This window comes from Trachemys scripta, chromosome 16 (assembly GCF_013100865.1).
Source record: "Trachemys scripta elegans isolate TJP31775 chromosome 16, CAS_Tse_1.0, whole genome shotgun sequence".
Taxonomy (NCBI): domain Eukaryota; kingdom Metazoa; phylum Chordata; order Testudines; family Emydidae; genus Trachemys; species Trachemys scripta.
In genome coordinates this window covers 27,242,531-27,262,209 of record NC_048313.1, presented here as the reverse complement: position 1 = coordinate 27,262,209, position 19,679 = coordinate 27,242,531, and the positions used below count along the sequence as shown (strand labels likewise).

The following is a 19,679-nucleotide window of genomic DNA, read 5'->3' as shown; positions in this document are numbered from 1 at the left end:
AACTGATCTCCAGAGTTGTGGGTGGGAAGGAATTTTCCCCCGCTCAGATTGGCAGGGACCTTTGGTGGAAGGATGGGGCACTGATCACCTGCTAGGATCCTCTGGGTATATCTGACCTAATCAATTCTCTACCATTGCAAGGGCCTCAGGCATTGGTGGAACCGCAGTCTCTCCTGTTCTCTGCCTATGGCACACAACAGTTTAGTCTCCTAAAGACTGAAATGTTTTAGTCCAAGACAAGTTTTTGGGTTCAGTGTAAGGTTGCTAGGTGACATTTTAATGGCCTGTGAAATACAGGAAGTCAGGCTAGATGATCTAATGGCCCCTTCTGGCCTTAAACTCTATGAAATAGCTGATATATTAAAAAAATCTGGATTTTATCTCCCATGTATCTCTTAGCTGTGGGCAGAAATTCTCCAGGAGACTTAATATTTAACAAGAACTCTGAAATGCCACATTTATCTGTCTCCATTGTAACAGCATTCCAAAGCATGAAGGAGGAACTAACAAGATTTCCCCTTCCCAGGAAAGACTGCTTGAGGTTAGGTGATTGCCCATCCTTTATGCAAATTGCATCCTTCACTTCTAACACCCAGATGCAAACTGAATCATAAGTATCCTACATTGCCCATCTAGCTGCAGTAATGATAATGTCGGATTAGGAGCACTAGTATTGCTAAGAAATGTGACCCCATGCTTTCTTATCCTGCATTTAATATATTAGCGGAGCTTCATTTAGACAGCTAGAGGAGAAGTCCTTCTGCATTTTTTGTTCTAATTTCCCCCATCTCTGGTGGATTCCACAGCTAGATGTTGGCTCCATGGATGCAGAAGACACAAAATGAGGACCTATAATAAACATAAAACAACTGGGAGAAAGATGGAAGATCTCCCCCATAGCATTCAATAGAAACTCAGATTCTCAGGAAAGTTTGCAGGTCCAGAGGCTGTAGGCCAACTCCTCACCTGGTGTAAATCAACACAGCTACAAGGAAGTCAACAGAGCGACACTGGTTTACAGCAGCTGAGATTCTGGTCATATAAATGGAGAACATTACAGCTAATCTATCTGTATGCCTATGCTTTCTAAATGTGTTTGTGATTATAGAATGGATATAGAGAATACAATGCTGACCCTTACCTCTGTCGGTTACCTCCTGCTCACTCACAAATGTATTCATGTTTAATACTTCCTTCAGTCCGACCTCCAAAGAGCTCCCGTACTGATAGGCAGCTGACCTCTCAGTCAGTCCTGTCCAGGATAGCCAGTTAAGATTATGCAAGCACTATTATGACATCCATGTGACTGTGGCACACCACATAAACTGCTGCTGACCAGGTATGTGCTGTAATTACATGGTCAAGATCCTCCAAGTTATTTAGGCTCTTAACTCGCACTGAAATCAGTAGATGTTAGGAACTTTAATACATTTCAATATCTGGGCCCAGACATGTAAGCAGTCCAATAGGTGGCTAAATTTGCTCCAGTGTCGAATTTCTCATTCTCTCTATGTCATTTTGAATTTTGGTTCGGTCCCTCTCTCAGTTTGCCCCACTTTCCAATATCGGTTTAATCTGAAAATCTGCTCCTGGTTGAATTTATATAAAATAAAAGCACCAAAGAAAGAGAAGAAACGGCCTTGGAGAATGCACAGTGACACTTGAGTGTGGTTGGTTGGTTGGTTTCCTTTGCTTTTTAATTTGGTTGATCAAAAAGCCAGATGAAACCTTATTGAACTGTATTAGAAATATTGATTTTATATTGTTTTACAATGAATTGAAATTTATACTTCATTTCCATGTCCTGCCAAACAAATCAACGACATTAATTTTTATTGTGTTTAATACAGTGTGGTGTCATATGTATGGTCATATGTAGAGCCAACACTTGATTTTGGAAGTTATGTTGCCTTTAAAGCATTCAGAGTGATGACACTCTTTGCAGTAAACCATATGGAAAAAGAATTCCAATTACATTTGTCCCTTGCTATGCATAACTTATTTTGTGCCTTTCTACCCTTTCTGCTTTTGTCCTTACACATATATGCTATTCTTTTGTACTCCGCCTTAGTAATTCGTCCACTAGTGCACATTTAATGACTAATCACACATATGCACAAGATATCACCTACGATGCAGGACAGGTAGTGCAACTTGTGCATTATTCAGTTGCAGCGCTTACTGTAATATAAAATTCACCTGTTATCACTATAGGTCTCGGTGAGAACATGCACAACTGGTAAGCTGTGATTCTTACTGGTGCATGCTGTCTCTGGGTTTAGCACTTCAACATGCAAGTTCTACACTAAAAAAGCACACTTTTGCTGGAAAAATGAAAGACGTTTTGCTACCAATTTCAACCTAGGACATGCAACATCTGTACTGGTGCATACCTGTTTAACTGGAATATGCATGCTAATACAAGTTGATTACTGTAGCATTCAATAGTTGCACTAGTACAGATCCTGTTCAGAAATATGCAACACCTTTCTTGGTCAAATGAGTCCTGTTCTAGTTACAAGGTTTATAGGCTTGTACAAATTTTGGAACTGCAGTGTTGATTGTTGCTTAAACATAAAGAACATAGCATTCCTGAGTTTCCCAGGTATGAAATACAAAACAACGGTGTGTTCATTTTTGAAAGATGCTGCAGAGTGCACAATTACATCATTCACAGGCCGCATGTGCTTCACAAGCATGTATTCCACAGCATTTGGAAAATAACTTAAAAGATGATGCTAACGTTAATACTTTTTGAATTTCCCACATAGTCAATAGCCCCGTTGGAGGGGACGGGGGGAAGGAAGATAGAAAAGTGTATGTTTGTACAGGTCGTCGTTTATTTTTATAATGTACTGCATGATAATATAAAGAATATGCCTAAACAGTGTCAAAGTTGTGGGGACACAGACAGCAGTCAAGAACATTAAATCGAAGGATGATGTTTTATCTTTAACTCATACTTAGAAAAGCTGGGCCCAGCAGAGTCATTCTAGCAGCTCTTCCCTGCTCCTCCATATAAGGGGTCTGGGTGGGGTGGAGTGGAGTAGGCTCCGGCTGTTCTTGGATGGCTCAGTGCAGCTAGAATAGAAATTGAAGCACCTCTGAGGGTGCTCTTTTGTATAGTGGGGACTGGCCAGGCCTGTGAGTTTGGGTGGCACAGAGATGGCACAAGGATCTCTTTTTTCCCAGCCTTGTGCTAAGTGCAAAAATGAAGATACGGAATCAGTCAAGGTCTTCTTTAGATCCATTCTGAGCTGGTTTTAAATTAGGTTTGAGACAAAACATATACATATTTTTTTTTCTTATATAGAATTTAAAATACATATTAATGACCAAACAGCTCTGAATTGCTCTCAAGTGAACCTGAGTTACTGTTTTTGAATTGATTATTTTTTTGTCCCGTGGTTCATTCAGAAGTCTTGCCAATTTGTTACATAAAAAGTGCCCAATGCAAGACCTTCAGAAACTCTCTTGGAAAGTAGTGACTCTTGTCACCAGCAGCAGCCTTTACTTCAGTTTAATTATTTCCCTAATTAAACAAAAATCATTTCTTGATCAGTGCCATTTTTATCTGGTGATGTTTTTACAGTGATATAAGCTAGAACAGGTCAGTTATCTTTCATTTACGAGCACTCGTAAAAAAAGTACAAGCTAAAATTTCAAACTATGAAACAGAATGTGATTCCAAGATGGATTCCTGGACAAAGTATAACCCCTGTCAATAGAAATTCATAATAGCCGTGCTGCTCACACCGCTCACAAGAAAGCAACACCTAGTGCTGCCTTACTGCAACTAACCAAGACATTTTCTGCACCTTGTTTAATCTCTTTCGGGTGGGAAAGGGGGCTTCGGCCGATGGAAGCCCCCTTTCCCAGCCTGAGCAACCCGCCAGGAGTAAAAAACTGCACCAGATTTATGAAATGAAAGAGGATTTTGCCCCAGAAAATGACTGCTCTCCGAGTGGATGGTTCATCTGGTTTAAACATCTCTGTGTCCCATCCCCCTCGCTCCATGGCCCCATGCACAGCTCTCCTCTTTCTGCATCTTTCCCTCCTGCTCTTTAGGCTCTAACCCCCTGGGGTACCCAGGTGCCAAGGAAACCCGCTCCTGGCTGGGGAGCCATGGTTGGCATTTGGGCCCCAGGCTTCTGCATGGCCTTTACAATCTGTGACCTCATTTAGCCTGTGTGTGCTGAGCTCAGCCAGCAGGGAGTGCTAGTCATGCTGCTCTTTGTCCCATGGAGTCTCCCTCAAGATGCCAGCCCCAGAGCCCACCAACCCCCCTTTCTAATCTGTCCCTGCCAGCCCAGACTCCCTTCCCCCCAGACCCGCCCCTGGCCCTGGGGGTCTGCCCAGGCTCTCCCTGCTAGAGATCATCCTCAGGGGGCAGATCTGCTGGCCCTAGGGCACCTCCCCCTGGGGGAGCATTACCAAGGGAACACCCAGTGCAGAGAACCTGGTTCTGGCTTCTGCTCTGCCCCAGGGCCCTGGTGTTGGCAGCAGATCATTCAGGGCCCCATTGTGTCAGGGCCCTGCAGACCCCGACCAGGATCAGAGCCCCATTTTGCCAGGCCCTACACAGCCAAGACAGATGGAGGCAGGATTGTTATCCTCATTGTACAGAGGGGAAACTGAGGCACAGAGCAAGGCAGTGACTTGCCTAAGGTCATCCAGGGAGTCAGTGGCAGAGACTGGACTAGAACCCAGGTATCCTGAGTCCCCACCCAGCTCGTGAACCACTGGCCTGCTCTCTCTCTTGCAGCCACCCTAAGCAGGTGACCCCTTTGGAGGGGACCACACGTCGGCCGGGGGCACCGGTGCTGGGAGGGGTGTATAACAATGGGGTGGGAACCAGGGGAGATTCTCAGCAGGACCAGACAGTACCTTGCTGTATTCCCCTCACCCCAGGTGGTACCTGCTGTCCATGGCATCATCCCCCTCTCGTGGCACTGCAGCGCCATGTCTGCCCAGTAGGAGAAGCGCGGGATCGAGATGCTGGGGGAAACCAGGTTGGGCAGAAATCCCAGGTAGGGCACCGGGGTGTGAAGGCAGAGGGTGGGGATGGGGATGGGGGCAGTGGGGTATGGAGGTACTGGGTTAGGTGGAGGCAACAGGGGGCTAGGTGGACAGTGAAGTGCAGTGTCCGAGTGGGGTGGGGGCTGGGGCAGGTCATTGTGGCTGGAGGGGCCTCCCCAGGTGTGTGACCCCCTCCAGGCTCCCTCAAGGTGTGACCCCGCCCTGGGCACCTCCCATGTTGTGAGTCTCCTGGGTGTGTGCCCCCCCAGGACTCCTGGGCACCATGCTGGGGCAGCCGTCTCTCTGCCTCCCTGGCCTCCTCCCCACTCCCACCCCCCATATGGGGATTTCCCTTGGAGACAGCCAGCATCCCCCAGCTCCTGGCCTGTTCTCGGAGGCCAGGATTCCCAGGAGCCCCCCACCCCTGACCTGCTGTGAAATAGTGGCAGGGCCCCACTCTGAGCTGGGTTAATCTCCTGACATCCCAGGGCCTCAGGGGGACTCATTTCCAGCTGCTACCCCGGCTGCCAGCTAACCCCACAGCCAGAACAAACCAGGTGGGTCCCAATTCCCAGCCAGGCTGGTGGAGGAAGGAGAAACACCCACACATTCCTGACTCCCACCCACCCTCGCTGTCCTCCAACACCTGGAAGAGTCGCTCCTGTGACCTTCACCCCCCCACCACAATGCCCCCCATTTTCCCCCACAATGCCACCCCCATTCCTTCCCACAATGCCACCCCCATCCAGCCTCCTGCAATGCCAGTCTGCAGCCCTTCCCCCTTTCACACACTCGGGACCAAAGGTATGATAACCCTACCCACTGCCCCTCTCTCCTCTTGGGGTGTCAGCTCGCTGCAGCCTGCGGATTGCAACCCCCCCACCCCCCAGTGCTGCTGCAACCCTGCGCCCCACCGCTAGGAGCGGTGGCGTCTCTGTAGGCAGCTGTGGGTGCGGGGGACCCATGTCCGCTTCTCCGTCCTCCGAGCTTCCCCCGCAACTCTGGCAGAGCCTCAGTCTCCCCCCTCCGCCCCGGCCATGCAAGGAGCTCCCCCCCCGCCAGCGGTCCGTGCAGCTGGGGCTGCCTCCCCGCCCGCGGAGCCGCTGCCCAGGAGCGGGTCCCGGCACAGGGGAAAGTTTCTCAGCACGCAGCTGCGGCTTCCGGGAGCCCGAGCTCCCCCACCCGGGAAGGGTCGGCACTGCAGCACCTCCCGCAGCCGCCCGGCCTGAGCTGTCGCAGCCTCGCTGGGTCTGGCTGGGAGCGGGCTGGAGGCTCCCATGAGCCCGAGGGCAAGACCCGGGCCACGCCCGCAGCACTTCTCTGCTCCAGCCCAACCAGAGAGGGAGCCGCGGCTGGGATGCAGCCTCGCAGGTGGGAGCACGCTGGGGTTGGGATGCCCAGCTTGGGGGCAGGCCTGGGGCCCGAAGCAACTTCCCAGCCCCCCGGCTCCGGCTGCTGCTGCACCTGGCCTGGGGTGCACGGGCTGGAGAGCGTCGGGAGCTGGGAAAGTTGGAGCCCGGGGAGGAAGTGGCTGTTTCGGGTGGCTGGGAGGGAGCGGGGAGAAGGGGGAATGTGGAGAGCTTGGGAGGAGGCGGGGCCAGGATTTGGGGAAGGGGGCCAATAGGGCAGCGTTGGGACGGGCACTTTGGGGAAGGGGTTGGAATGGGGGTGGGGAAGGGGCGGAGTTGGGGGGGTGCCGTGGAGTGTCCTCCTTTTTCAATGTACAAATATGGTAACCCTAGCAGTAGTGGGGTGACCTCCCCAGACAAATCACAGCTCCCTGGATGCTGTAGAAGGTGGCGTGAACTCAGTGCTGTGCTGCAGGGAAGGTGGTGTGGACATGGGGCGCTGTGCTGCAGGGAGCAGGGTGGGGGGCTCAGTAGGGGGCGCTCTCCCCATGCGGTCAGTGCTGATCCCAATGCCCCAGCGTGGCATTAGAGCAGGGATCGGCAACCTTTCAGAAGTGGTGTGCCGAGCCTTCATTAATTCACTCTAACTGGAATAACTGGGAGTTAGGAGCCTCTGTGAATCTGGCCCCTAGGAGTCCAAGCCTCTTTGAAAGTCAGGGGGACTTGCTGATTTTCAGAGACTTGGGCTCCTAAGAAGAGCTGGAGGAAATTTTTCATCCAAAATCATTTTTCAGAGAAAAATGTGGATTTGGCACCACAGAAACATTCCTCAAATTCGTGTCGATTTCTCTGAATTGTTTCAGTTGGGAAAAAAGCCTCCAAAAGAAATGGAAAGAATTTGACTTTTTGGTTCCAAACTAGTTTTTGCCTTGAAAGTCTCTCTAATTTAATTTGAAAAAAATCAAAAACATTCAAAAATGCTTGAAATAAAAACGAATCAAATGAAATAAGGTTTTTTTTTTACTTTTCAAGTCACTGAAAAATAAAAAAAAGAGTACTTTCCAACTGAGCCCAACACAACTTTATAAAAACTTTTTGCTTTACCTGCAAATTTGGAAAATTTCGTTCTGGGTTCAACCTGAAACTATTTCCCCCTGTTTTTTGGGGATTGCCAGCGAACTGAGAAACCCGTTATTCACACGGCTCTACTCTTAAGTCACTTAAGTGCTTTTGAAAATGTTACCTGTAGGCACTTGAAAATCCCACCCCCGGGTGTTAGAAAAAAATACAGAGGGCCAATTCTACTCGCTCCATCTGTCCAACCTGTCTGAGAGCGTCGGTTTGTTCCACATGCAGGCTGGTGATAGCTGCGCACCAGCTCAACCAGCCCAGGGTAGATCCAGAGTGAAACCACGCTAGATTCACACCTCAGATCGGAACGTGGGTGGCCCTTTGTGTCTCTATCGGACAGTGATGCCAAGAGAGAGGACTGGAGCCTTTCGATTCTACGGCAGGTGAGCACTTCAAAGCTAATGCGGGTTTGTTGTGGCAAAAGGTTCGGTGGCTGCTCGGTGGGAATGCACGGGAGGGTCTCGGCTTAGCTCCCCGCAAGCCATACAAACGCCATCTGGCAGAGAAACCAAGGGCTGAGTGGGATGTGGAGAAGAGGGACCCACAGTGCACGGTCCCCAGTCCAGTGCTCAGGCAGGCTGCTCCCCCTTAGAGCTCCTCAGGAACTTGGAGCCTTGGTCGTGGAGGCTGGAAACGAGACAAAAACATCCCAGCTCAGCCACACCCAGTGATTGGGAGCCAGTTCCCCATCCCCTCCCGGCAGCCAAGCTCACCTCTGCCTGAGCCCTCTTATCGTCCCTCCTCTCGCCACTTACTGCCTCCGTCCTTTGGACCGGCCCAGATCCCTCCGTGTGGGGGATTGGGAAGGGCCCACCACAGCGAACCCATCCACAAGAGGGGCCTGGCCCATGACGGGGGCTCTGAGCAGCTGGTGAGCAGGGACGGGGGCAGATGAAGGAACCCACCCATGTACCGAGGTCTGGATCTGTGAGAAGTGGAGTTACCTTGGCTAGCAATGCTGAGCATGGAGAATCTCACCCATTCCTCACAGAGGACTATTGTGCTATGTTCCTGCACAGCCGGGCAGTGATGGGAGAAGGAGCTGTGGGGCAGGACGACCGGGGCCTATTCCCACCTCTGCCATTGATCCCGGGAGGGTCACGTCAATTGCCCCGCGCCTCAGTTTCCCTGCTTGCTAAGGATTAGTCTTTTGGGGCTGAAATAAACTCTGGTATTGTTGCCGTCTGCCCAAGCCCAGCATCAGGTTTGTGGAGCCCTTAGGAGCCCCTGGAAACATCCTTCCCCCCATCCCCTGCTGGCTGCCCGGGCTACACCACCCTCTGCTAGCCCTGCCTGTGCTCTGCTCCCACCCTCAGCCTCCTGCCAGGGAGCGGACTCTCGCCCAGTCCGGGTGGCTGGGAAATGGCGCCTAAGAGGCCGTTTGCACGGGGAGGATGCGCTAAGATGGGGCAGGCTCTGCAGCTGTAGGGTGATGGGATAGGGAGTAAGACTCCTGGTCCTAGAGACCCTCCTTGACCCCAATCCTAGTAGCACCCACCTGCCCCGACTCGATCCCCCTACCAAGGTGCAGCCCAATGGCCAGGAGGGGCGAGAGCCAGGAAACCCCTCCGTAGCTGTTCTTACCTGTCTCCGCTGCCTTCTGTTTTGCCAATGCCTTTCCTAGCTGACCCTGGGCTTCTTTCACCTCCTTAGACACTGAAGACAAAGGAAGAGGCGTCTGATCTCAGCACAGCAAGGAGATTTCTGTATGACGTCCCCCCCCCACTCCAATCACTTCCATCTACTGAGAGTGTCAGCTCTTTGGGTCAGGGACCCTCTTTGGTATTCAGTTTGTACAGCGCCTAGCACAGCAGAGTCCCGGGTCATGAGTGGGACCCTGCAGACGCTACTCTAATACACCTGATACATAATGTACAGCAACCAGCAACACCGGGGTCTGAGTCACTACCGTATTACACCTAATAATGTACAGCGCCCAGCACAACAAGGTCATGGTCATGGCTGGGGCTTTTAGGCGCTACCGTAATTCAGATCGCAAGGATTCCTAGCCCCCCAGGTCCCCAGCTATGAAAGCTGGCCACAGAATGGGGCGGAGGGCATTCCATGGAAAAATTTCAACTAAAATGACGACAGGGGAACATCATATCTGCCAAAATTTTCACATTTTTTCAGAAAATGGTCAACTTTTTGGTGTTCAGCAGCTGAAATGTTGCAGCTAAAAACTACCCCATAATGTACAACAAATTCAGTTTTGGCCAAAAAAACCCATTTTTTGTGTTTTTTTTAATGAAAAATCAAAAATCTTTGCAGGAGGCATATACATTCTGCAAAAATGACTTTAGTCCAAAGCCCAATTTTCTGTCAGAAAAAAGTGTTGATGGAAAATTTTCCCCCGGCCCTACCCATTACACCACATGCTGGGGCTACCTGGGCATAACTCTCCTGGCCTCGTGCTCACAGAACCCCCCTCCCCCACAGGGGGTTACGGAGAATGCCCATTAGCTGTGCCCCGGGCCCGCTCCATCAGATGCTCTATTGGCAATGCCCATGACCCTGGACTCCATGACGGCTCCTTACAGGCTGTGTGTGATGGATGATGCTCCAGCCTCTTGTGCTGTCTGTTGACCTAGAAATACTGGTTCTGCTGTCAAGACAAGAACCAAACGTACCTTGGTTTATCCTGTGGGAAAGGGACGTGTTTATCCTCTTTAATTCCCCAGTCACCTTCTGGTCTTAAAGAAACAACAACAGAATGTTAAACAGGCGTCGTTTTCATTGCAGCGTTACAATTCCCTTAACTCGATCAGTCTGGACATTTGCCACAGAGGGGTGAGCAGAGTTGATGACTGTCTGGTAGGAAGGATCTCTCTGTGCATACCTACACATCGGCATCCATCATCTATTCATCCATCCATTCAGTGGTATACATACACTTCCATCCATCGGCGTATAGACACGTCCATCAACACATCCTCCATTCTTCAGCATACATACACATCCATCCAATCTCCGTCCTTCCATATGCATACACATCCTTGGCTGGGATGATTTAGTTGGGATTGGTCCTGCTTTGAGCAGGGGGTTAGACTAGATGACCTCCTGAGGTCTCTTCCAACCCTAATCTTTTATGATTCTATGATCTTTCCATCCATCAGCTTATATGCTTCTCTATCCATTCACCCATCAGTATACATACTCAGCCTTCCATCTATCCATCCATCAACATACATTCACATCCATCCATCAGCATCCATACACATCCATCCATCGGCGTTCATATGCATCCATCCATCCATCCTCCACCCATTGGTATACATACTCCTCTATCCATTCACTCATCGGCATAAATACTCATCCTTCTCTCTATCCATCCATCGACGTACATACACAACCCTCCATCGGTATTAGCACATATATTTAGCCATCACACTGCATGTACTCATCTATTCCAAAACAGAAAACAAGTCTGTATGTTTCTATCTCAGAAGGATCTCACATTCTGTTGAACTGCTGGGATCACATGCAGGCAGACTTGGGGCCTAATCCAGATCCCAATGATGTCAATGGACAGACTCCCATATTTCAGGCCCTCAGCAGAGAGGGGTCTTTGGGCTGTATAGGGGTGGAAGGGTCTTTCCCTGCCTGGAATGAGGGTTTTCCTCCCACTCTAACCATCTGTGTTAAAACTGCCACCTGCACCTCATCTCTGTAGCTCCAGAATCTTGTCCCAAGGGGGTCTCGTGCTTTCCCCTGATTTTTACTCTCTGATTCACAGATTTCACTCTCTGATTCACAGGAGCACGTACACCTAGCATCCCTACAGGTGTTTGTCCAACCTCTTCTTAGAAACCTCCAATGTTCTAGACCTTGAATGCTCCTAGGACCTGGTGTCTTCTCTGAACCTTTCACAAGTGATCCCCCATCCGCTTGGTGCCCAGGGCTGGCTGGGGGCAGACTCACCGTTCACGACTGTGAGCGAGAGGAGAACGATCCACATGAGAAAGCAAATGGCCACCAGGAGGTACAGCATCAGCATGTGTTTCTGCTCCCGGGTTCTCCCTTTGGCAGGCTGGAGGGTGGATGGAGCTGTAGGGGCTGGAAAACAGCTGTTGTTACATTTGAGCAGGTTCTGGGTATGTTCCCTATGTGCTAATACATGTGTGGAACACAGTGGGGGATTAATGCTTGGGGCATAGGGCCTCTGGCCAGGGGCCCGGCCAATTTGGGGGCCCCCGCAGGAGCGCTGGGACCTGTGTAGAAGTGTGAGGAGGCCACCGGTGCTGGAACTGTGGCCCCACCCCCTGCTCCTTTTCTTCTCCCCAAGGCCTTGCCCCCTGGCCAGGCTGGAAGCCGGATCCAGGCCATGATAAGAGCCGCCCACGGAGCCTGGGATGCTGGGGGGAACCGCAGACCCTCCACCTGCCCGGGGGGGGGCTGTCTGAGAGCAGCCCCTAGCCCATGTCTCTGCCCCCTGGGGTGCATCGCCCAGGGCAGGTGGAGGGTCTGGGGCTCCCCACATGGCCCCGGCTCCCTGGGTAGCTTTTACCATGGCCTCGCTCTGGCTTCCAGCCTGGCCAGGGGGCGGGGCCTGCAGGGTGTGGGGCCCTGTGGCGAGGAGCAGCTAAGGCCCACCTCAGCCCCCACCACCATGAAGAGGCTGGCGCTTCTAGGAGGGGGTGTTAATCCCCGAGAGCTGGGAACGGGTTTTATTCCAGCATCTCTCCCAGCGGTTTCGGAAGGACGCTGTGTTTGCCCCAGTGTTGGCAATGCCTGCACCTAGCTGGGCTGGTGTAACTGACAGCAGCTGTCTCCGAGCCCAGGGACGGGCCCCTCACAAATTTCCAGGTAGACGTCTCCCCAGCAAGACCCTTGCACAGCCTCTCCCACTGGTACAGTGAAGCCCTGTGGGTTGGAGAAGGCAGGGGAGTTGTTGCTTGGCTAAGGTGTCTTTTCCTCCTCCCAACCCCCGTGGACAGGCATCCCATTTTACTGCTTACTCCCCCTTACCCCAGCGTCCAAGCCATATTTCCATTGGCGTAATTCCATTCTGTCATCCTTCCACCTGGATACAGGATTCCTCTTCACTTCCTGTCCTGAACTGTTGTTAAACAGCTGTCTGGCCCCCACCTCAGAAGTGGCTCGTTTCAACGCTGTGTGAGTGATCTCCGTGCAGCACTGCTGTGAAGCTGTTAAACATTTGCTACATCCCACCCCAGAAGTGGCTGCATTTCAGCACCGTGTGAGNGCTGTTAAACATTTGCTACATCCCACCCCAGAAGTGGCTGCATTTCAGCACCGTGTGAGTGCTCTTCATGCGGCACCGCTGTGTAGCAGTTAAAAAGTTGCTACATCCCACCCCAGAAGTGGCTGCCTTTCAGCATGGGACAACTGATCCCTTTCTACGTAAGCAGTAAAAAGCATTTTTGAGACCCTTCACCTAGCATTAGAATGCAGCCACTTCTGGGGTGGGATGTAGCAACCACCACTGGTGCCAGTGCCATGCTGTTCTGACTTACCTGGGTATGAGGGAGGCATTTCTGCTGGAGATTGGGGATTCTTCTTGTCCGTCATCACGGATATATTTTCGTAATCAGGCATTTCATCATCAGAAAACTCCGCTGCTGCAAAACCGGCAGGGTTTTAAAAAAAAAGATGATTTCAAACTGGAACAAACTCAGCCTTTGGCTACTTTAAGAGCTGCGATTAGCAACGTTGAAAATTGAACATTTTTCCATCTAAGCATGTGGGTGTGATTTTATTTGGTCTATTACAAAACGGACATTTAAAAAAAATCAATTGTCGTCGAAAACCTTGTGGAAAAACCCCCAAATGCTTTTAGGTTCATTGGAAATATTTATTTGCTGAAGAACCCCAAAATATTAGAAACAAATGTGATGAATAGAAATCACTGTTTTTGCTGAAATTTTTCTACATTGTGGGGGAAAAAAAATCCTGATTTGATCTAGTCACGAGCTGACTGGTGTCTCTGTGCCACGGCTGCCCTCCACTGGCAGAAACCGCTGCCCTCTGTGGCCTCTGTACTTCCCTGCTAACACTGGCTCCAAACTGCTCAGCTGTGGGGCTGGGTACTATAGTACGGCCTTCCCCGACTGCGCTATGATCAGCCCCCTCTGGGGTTGAAATTAAATCTTGGCTCTAATCAGCCAGCCCAAATCTTTCTAGTGATCCCAATTTGGCTGCAGTTCTGCTCTACGGAGCTGCCTAAGCCAGAGGTTCCCATGCTGTGACCTGTGGACAGCTTGCTGGTGGTCTGAGGACAGCTGGCTCCTCTTCCACGTGCGCTGTAGTGGCCACAGGGCTGTTACTGAGGATGGGGGGCTCTCAGGACAGGCTCCGCGCTATTGGAACCCGCTGCTTGGATGCCGCGTGGGTCTGAGCTGGCGACTGGTGTTGGCTTTTACCTCCATGCCCTGCTGGCTTGGGACTGGTTCTTTTCATCCTCCTGCCTGGCGACCTCTCCACAACCACGTGGTTCACATATATGTCGTTCATTTCCATGGCTCCGTCCTGCGACTACGTTCAACCATTCCGTGAGCTGTCTCCCCAATTCTGATCCTGATCACGCAACAGAGCATCTGATTTCAACAACGGGCCCTGTTGTGTAACCCGAGATGGCATCAGAGCCAGATGGGAACCAATGGAGCTGTATTTCTGAGAAGCCACTGCTGGGCCCAAGAGCAAAGAACTACCACAGCTTCTCCTGACTACGCTGATCCTGGGAGACCAAGTGCCTGGGGGCTGCTGTTCAGACCAGCGCTGCCTCTAGCTGTGAAGCAACAGGGCAGGAGAGAAAACCGCTGCAGACGCGTGGGTGCGGGAAGGGAGGTTCTCTCCAGCCCAGGCAGAGAAATGACCCAAGCAAAGGGTGGGAATTTCAAGACATCAGCTGGGGGAAAAGTTGGGGTGAGAAGGGAAATCAGATCCTCCGGGGCTGTTCGGATCAGAATCTGTATCTCCATGGCAAACTGGCCCAGTGTGGTCTCGATCATTTATTAGGTGTATCACGGCAGTGCCGGAGTCCAGGTCATGGACTAGGACCCCATTGTATTAGGCGCTTTGCATTATTGATTAGGTGTATTATTGGAGTGCCTAGGTGCCAATGGATCAGGACCCCATTGTGAAGGGTGATGCATGAACGTAGACCAAGGAGACAGCACCTGCCCTATCCCTGGAACCTCATCCCCAGGTCCTGCCCTCTCCTCCGAGCACTTCCTTGGCTCGTGAGCACCCTGGGACAAGGACTCAGGCCTGCTTCCCTCCTCACTCACACCGGTGTCAATCGGGAGTGACTCCACTGCAGTCAACGAAACCTGGGTGCAAGCAAAGCTAGTCCCTAGCACCCATACAGTGCTTTCCATCAGATCTCAAAGCACTTCACAAAGGCGGTCGGTATCATTGTCCCCATTTTACAGATGGGGAAACTGAGGCACAGAAGGATACGTGACTTTCCTATTGGCAGAACCAGAACTGGAACCCAGTTCTTCGAGTCCCAGCCCCGTGCTCTAAGCTCTAGGCCACACTGCCTCCCCGTTGGGTGACAGCCTTATGACTGCGACACAGCAGAACAGCAAACCCAGACATGACTGCGCTTCGGGGGCAGTCCCGATCCAGATGGAATCCTTCGGTCCCAGCCTTGTGCCTCACACACCCTGTAATTCGCTCTCCATGGTCTCAGTGTGTCTGCTAGTCTTGGTGCCAGGACAGTCCTGCCTCTGGAAGGAGCAGGCCACCTTGTGGCATGGGCTGGTGGAGTTGCCCAGTGGGTAGGACATAGGACTCCTGGGATCTATTCCTCATTCGTGACTTGGGAAGCAGATTCATCCAGCAGTAGTGCATTGGAATGAGCTGCCAGGTTTATGTCACCACTGCCCTCTGCTGGAGGGAAGCAGAGCTGGTGACTATGGGTCATATGCTCCATACTGTTAACAAGGATTCTCCTTTAGCTCTGGTGGCAGGAGCCTGGGCTTATCAGCTCTATCCTCTCTGCCTCCAGCAAGTTCCAGCCCAGGTGCTACCTGGCCCGGGGAAATCCCATCCCTGATTGGCTGGCGCTGTGACATCACTTCCTGAAAAATGCCTGGTAGGGAGTGGGGATGCCAAGTTTAGTGTCCATCCCCTTGTGCCTAGCCCCAAGTCAGAGCCTCGTGTCCTGCTTTTGGTGCCATCTGAGGCCCCGACTTCCCCTGGGTGAGGATTCCAGCTCCCTGGGTAGGTCAGCAGTTCCCCCAAGCTCTGTTACTATCTGGAAGCAGCTTGCAAGAGCCGGGGCCAATTGCCCCATAGGCTGAGTATGGTGCAAGGGCCCCAGGAAATCGGACGGCACAGAGTTACACAATGAGCTGTGTACCGAGCAAAGGAAGTGACATGGGGGTGGGGGCAACCAGCAGCACTAGTTGTGTTTGTGTTTCTGGGGGCCACCCCTCACCCGACTCGCCCCCCTTGCTCCCCAGCACCCACCTGACCCATCTCTCGTCTCCCACAATCCCCCGGGCCTGCGCTCCCCATGCAGCCTGTCTCCCCAAGAGTAACCAGTCTCACAACATTGTCAGCATATTGTGCTATTCTCACCAGGCCACTAGCATTCTCCTGAGTGAAGAACAGGCACAAAGTCGTATAAGTTTTGCCCCATTTCAAAATGGCTCCTGCCTCCCATTGCTCTAAACTGGATTGAAGCCACGGCTGCCCTCCGTTAAGATAAGAATATAATGGCCAGGCTGGGTCAGCCCAATGGTCCATCCAGCCCGGTATCCCATCTCCTGACAGTGGCCGGTGCCAGCATTTTCAGAGGGAAGGAACCGAACAGGGCAATGAGAGGGTGATCCATCCCCTGTCATCGAGTCCCGGCTTCTGGCAGTCGGAGGTTTAGCGACAAGCGGGGACAAGCAGAGTATGGGACTGAAGCCCTGATCAACTTGGCTAATGGCCATTAATGGACCTTTCCTCCAGGAACTTATCTCATTCTTTTTTGAACCCAGTTATACTTTTGGCCTTCACAACATCCCCTGGCAAGGAGTTCCACAGGTTGACTGCATTGTGTGAAGAAATGCTTCCTTTGGTTTGTTTTAAACCTGCTGCCTATTAATTTCATTGGGTGACCCCTTGTTCCTGTGTTATGTGAAGGGCTAAATAACACTTCCTTAGTCACTTTCTCTACACCAGTCATGATTTTATAGTTCTCCATCATATTCCCTCTTAGTCGTCTCTTTTCCAAGCTGAAAAGTCCCTGTCTTTTTAATCTCTCCTTGTATGAGAAGTTGTCCCATATGCCTAATCATTTTTGTTGCCCTTCTCTGCACCTTTCCCAGTTCTAATATCTCTTCTTTGAGACGGGGTGACCAGAACTGCACGCAGGATTCAAGATGTGGGCGAACTATGGAATTATACAGAGGCACTCTGGTAGTTTCCGTCTTATCATCTATCCCTTTCTTAATGGCTCTGGCTCCTAGAAAGCAGCACATCAGCATTTTTCTGTCACATTTTTTTCTTTTTGCACCATCCTGTAGAATTTAAACAGATGGCTGCTGTGGACTTCTACAGTATGTTTCTAAAAACCCCTATAGAAGGCATTTCAATCTATTCAAATCTACAGGTTAGAATTAGTGTGATTTCTATAGGTCCCTAGGAAATTTCTGTAGTGTCGTATTGGCTGAAGGGCTATAGGATTTGCGATTTTCCCATAAGGGGTGGCTTAGCTTGGGATCTGGGAGCTGAAAAGCTGGCATCATGGGTTCTCTGTGCACCTTTGAAGGGACAATGGAATCAGATGGCAGAATATCTCCCCTCGGACCTTTCATATCAGTGGGTCCCGGAGTGCTCTCCCTGGGCTCTATTCTGCCATCCTCACTCAAGCAAAATCCTTACTGGGCAAGGCAGGAATTCTCGACTGGTGTCGAGGGGGGGGACAGGACCAGCCTGCCTTTCTGGTACTGCTCACCGGGAGGGGGCCTGGCCAGATGCAGGTGAGAGGGCTGGGAACTCCTGACTTGAATCAGATTGAATGCCACTAGGCTGGGCCTCAGAAGGGCTGGATTCACCTCCCAGCTCTGCCCCTGACTTGCTGTGGGCAAGTCACTTTCTCTGTGCCTCAGTTTCCCCATCTGTAAAAGATCCCTACCCCACAGGGGGAGGCGCTGTGTACAGCTGTGCCTCCTGAGGTAAGCACCGCCCAGAGCCTGCACCCCTCACTCCCTCCCACACCCCAACCTCTTGCCCCAGCCCTCGTCCCCCTTCCAGAGCACGCACTCTCTGCCCCAGGTCAGAATCCCCTCCCACACCCTAACTCCCTTTGCCAGCTCTGAGCCCCCTCCTTTTTTTTTAAAAAAAAATAAAACAGGCACAAATAACCCCAAATATCCAGGAGCTGAAATGTTGGTCATTTTGGTGTCCATATGAATGAAGAACTTAATTTCTCACAGAGATTTAGTGAGTGTAAGACCGCTCTGGTTGCTATTTCACAATAATTCTTCTTGCAGTAGCTTTCCTTTGCAGGAGTTAGCTGAAGAAAAAGTATCAGGGAATCCTCTTACTAGTACCCATGTTAAAAGTGAACGTTCAAGGTAAGAGTTATTGTGGGTGGAGACATTAGTGGTCTGTGTCTGGGAGGAGTAATCCATTTATATTTTCCCCCCAACCCAGCGACAAAGGAAATTTTGTCGTTACTTTTCGTTATGATTCGTTTTGGAGAAAATCCTGATTTGTGACATCAAAGGGTTAATTAGCAAAAACATTGCATCTCTACATACTAGCAGTGATGCAGAGAAAACCGTGTTCCTGTGTTGCATGGCCTGAATATACGTTTTAATTGTTTTCATTCTTCTATATAATGGAGCTCAGGGGAGCCTTATATCAGCTGATGCATCAGAATAAAAGCGTTCATGTGGCAGTGTTTATGAATGCTAGAACTAAACCCACTTCTTTGTTGCCAAGCGGGGAAACCTAGTACCTGACCTGCAGTTTGGTACGGTAAGTACAATGCTGATGGCCACTGCTCTAATCTGTGGAGCATGAAAACATCAAGTTTCAGGTTTATTAATGGAAGAACTCGTGCCATGGCTGATGTACTCTAACTCGTGTTGCAATGCACTAGCTTTCAATGGAGGTCTGTGTACTTCATCAAAAAACAAAAACTGAAGAAAACTCGCCAGCTAAAGTACACGAGTGACAAATTATTGACGGGCATTACTTTCCAGATTAAGGAATGGAATTGTCAAAAACCGTCCCCTCTGTGCTTGTTATTGAACTTGCGGAAACACAGGAGTTCTTTTAACTTAACCGATGAATATATACCACTAAATGATTTTCAAAAATCCTTCTTTAAAAAAAGTGACCTGCTTTATTTGTTGTTTATATTTGGTACAACTTTATATACAGTAATTGTGTGTTTTGCCTTGAACATCAAGTTACATTAAGAAATAAATCGTATAGCCAGAGTCTGGATTTTAAGTGTGATTAGTGTTTAAAATGCAATTAACACTGAGAAGTGTATTGCTGGAGTTGGGGAAAGGGGTGATCTTGCTGTAACAGTGATGCATTAGGGAAGCAAGACATGTATAACATGAGAATTTTGAACAAAATAAATTCTAGTAGATGATGACATAATTATTGTATAGTTTCCCCCAAACTATTTCTTGATTATTATCTTTTATTTAAAGCTTAGTTTTTATTTTTCTCTTGGAAGAGGTACAACGGTGTAAAAGTATACGATTTTATCAGTCTAATTTTCCTTATGTTAATTCTTTTATCAAAAGACTTAAGGATTTTTATGCAATATTATTTTTTATTAAATGATAATCATTGTTCTGATTATAGCAACACACTCTTTTACATAGACACACCTTTGTGATGTACCAACGTAACCGACAAGCTATTAAAAGGTTGCATTTTGGTATTATCTTTTAAGACTAATCAACTTAAAATATTTTTTCTCTGTATGTGATTCTCTGTTCTGTGTCTAAATGCCAGTCACACTAATGGGTGTGACACGTGTACAGTAATGGGAGACTAGAACCCCTGTGGCTTTTATTTAGTTGAGCCTTTCAATCAAGAATTTCTTTTCCTCCCAGAAATGAGAGTCAAAAACTAGTCTAATAATGGAATTTGTAAAGTAGATGGAGCTAAGAATAGAAATAGAACTGAAGTATTAACTCACGGCCCAAGAGTGTGTAATTGTTCACTCGATTTTGCAGATAGGTAAACTGA

General features: G+C 49.9%; 2 protein-coding genes across 2 annotated transcripts in view; both read right to left on the bottom strand.

The window, feature by feature from the left end:
• Nucleotides 1-19,679, bottom strand: part of LOC117888488 (adhesion G protein-coupled receptor E3-like) — a 255,697-nt gene that overhangs the window by 186,554 nt on the left and 49,464 nt on the right. The window lies entirely within an intron of this gene.
• LOC117888508 (mast cell-expressed membrane protein 1-like) lies at nt 7,481-14,022 on the bottom strand. Its single transcript, XM_034791976.1, has 6 exons — nt 13,883-14,022; nt 12,977-13,081; nt 11,421-11,555; nt 10,130-10,192; nt 9,084-9,155; nt 7,481-8,126 (listed from the first exon to the last, which is right to left on the bottom strand). The coding sequence occupies exons 1-6, from the start codon at nt 13,977-13,979 to the stop codon at nt 8,098-8,100; spliced, it is 501 nt and encodes a 166-aa protein (XP_034647867.1). The 5' UTR covers nt 13,980-14,022; the 3' UTR covers nt 7,481-8,097.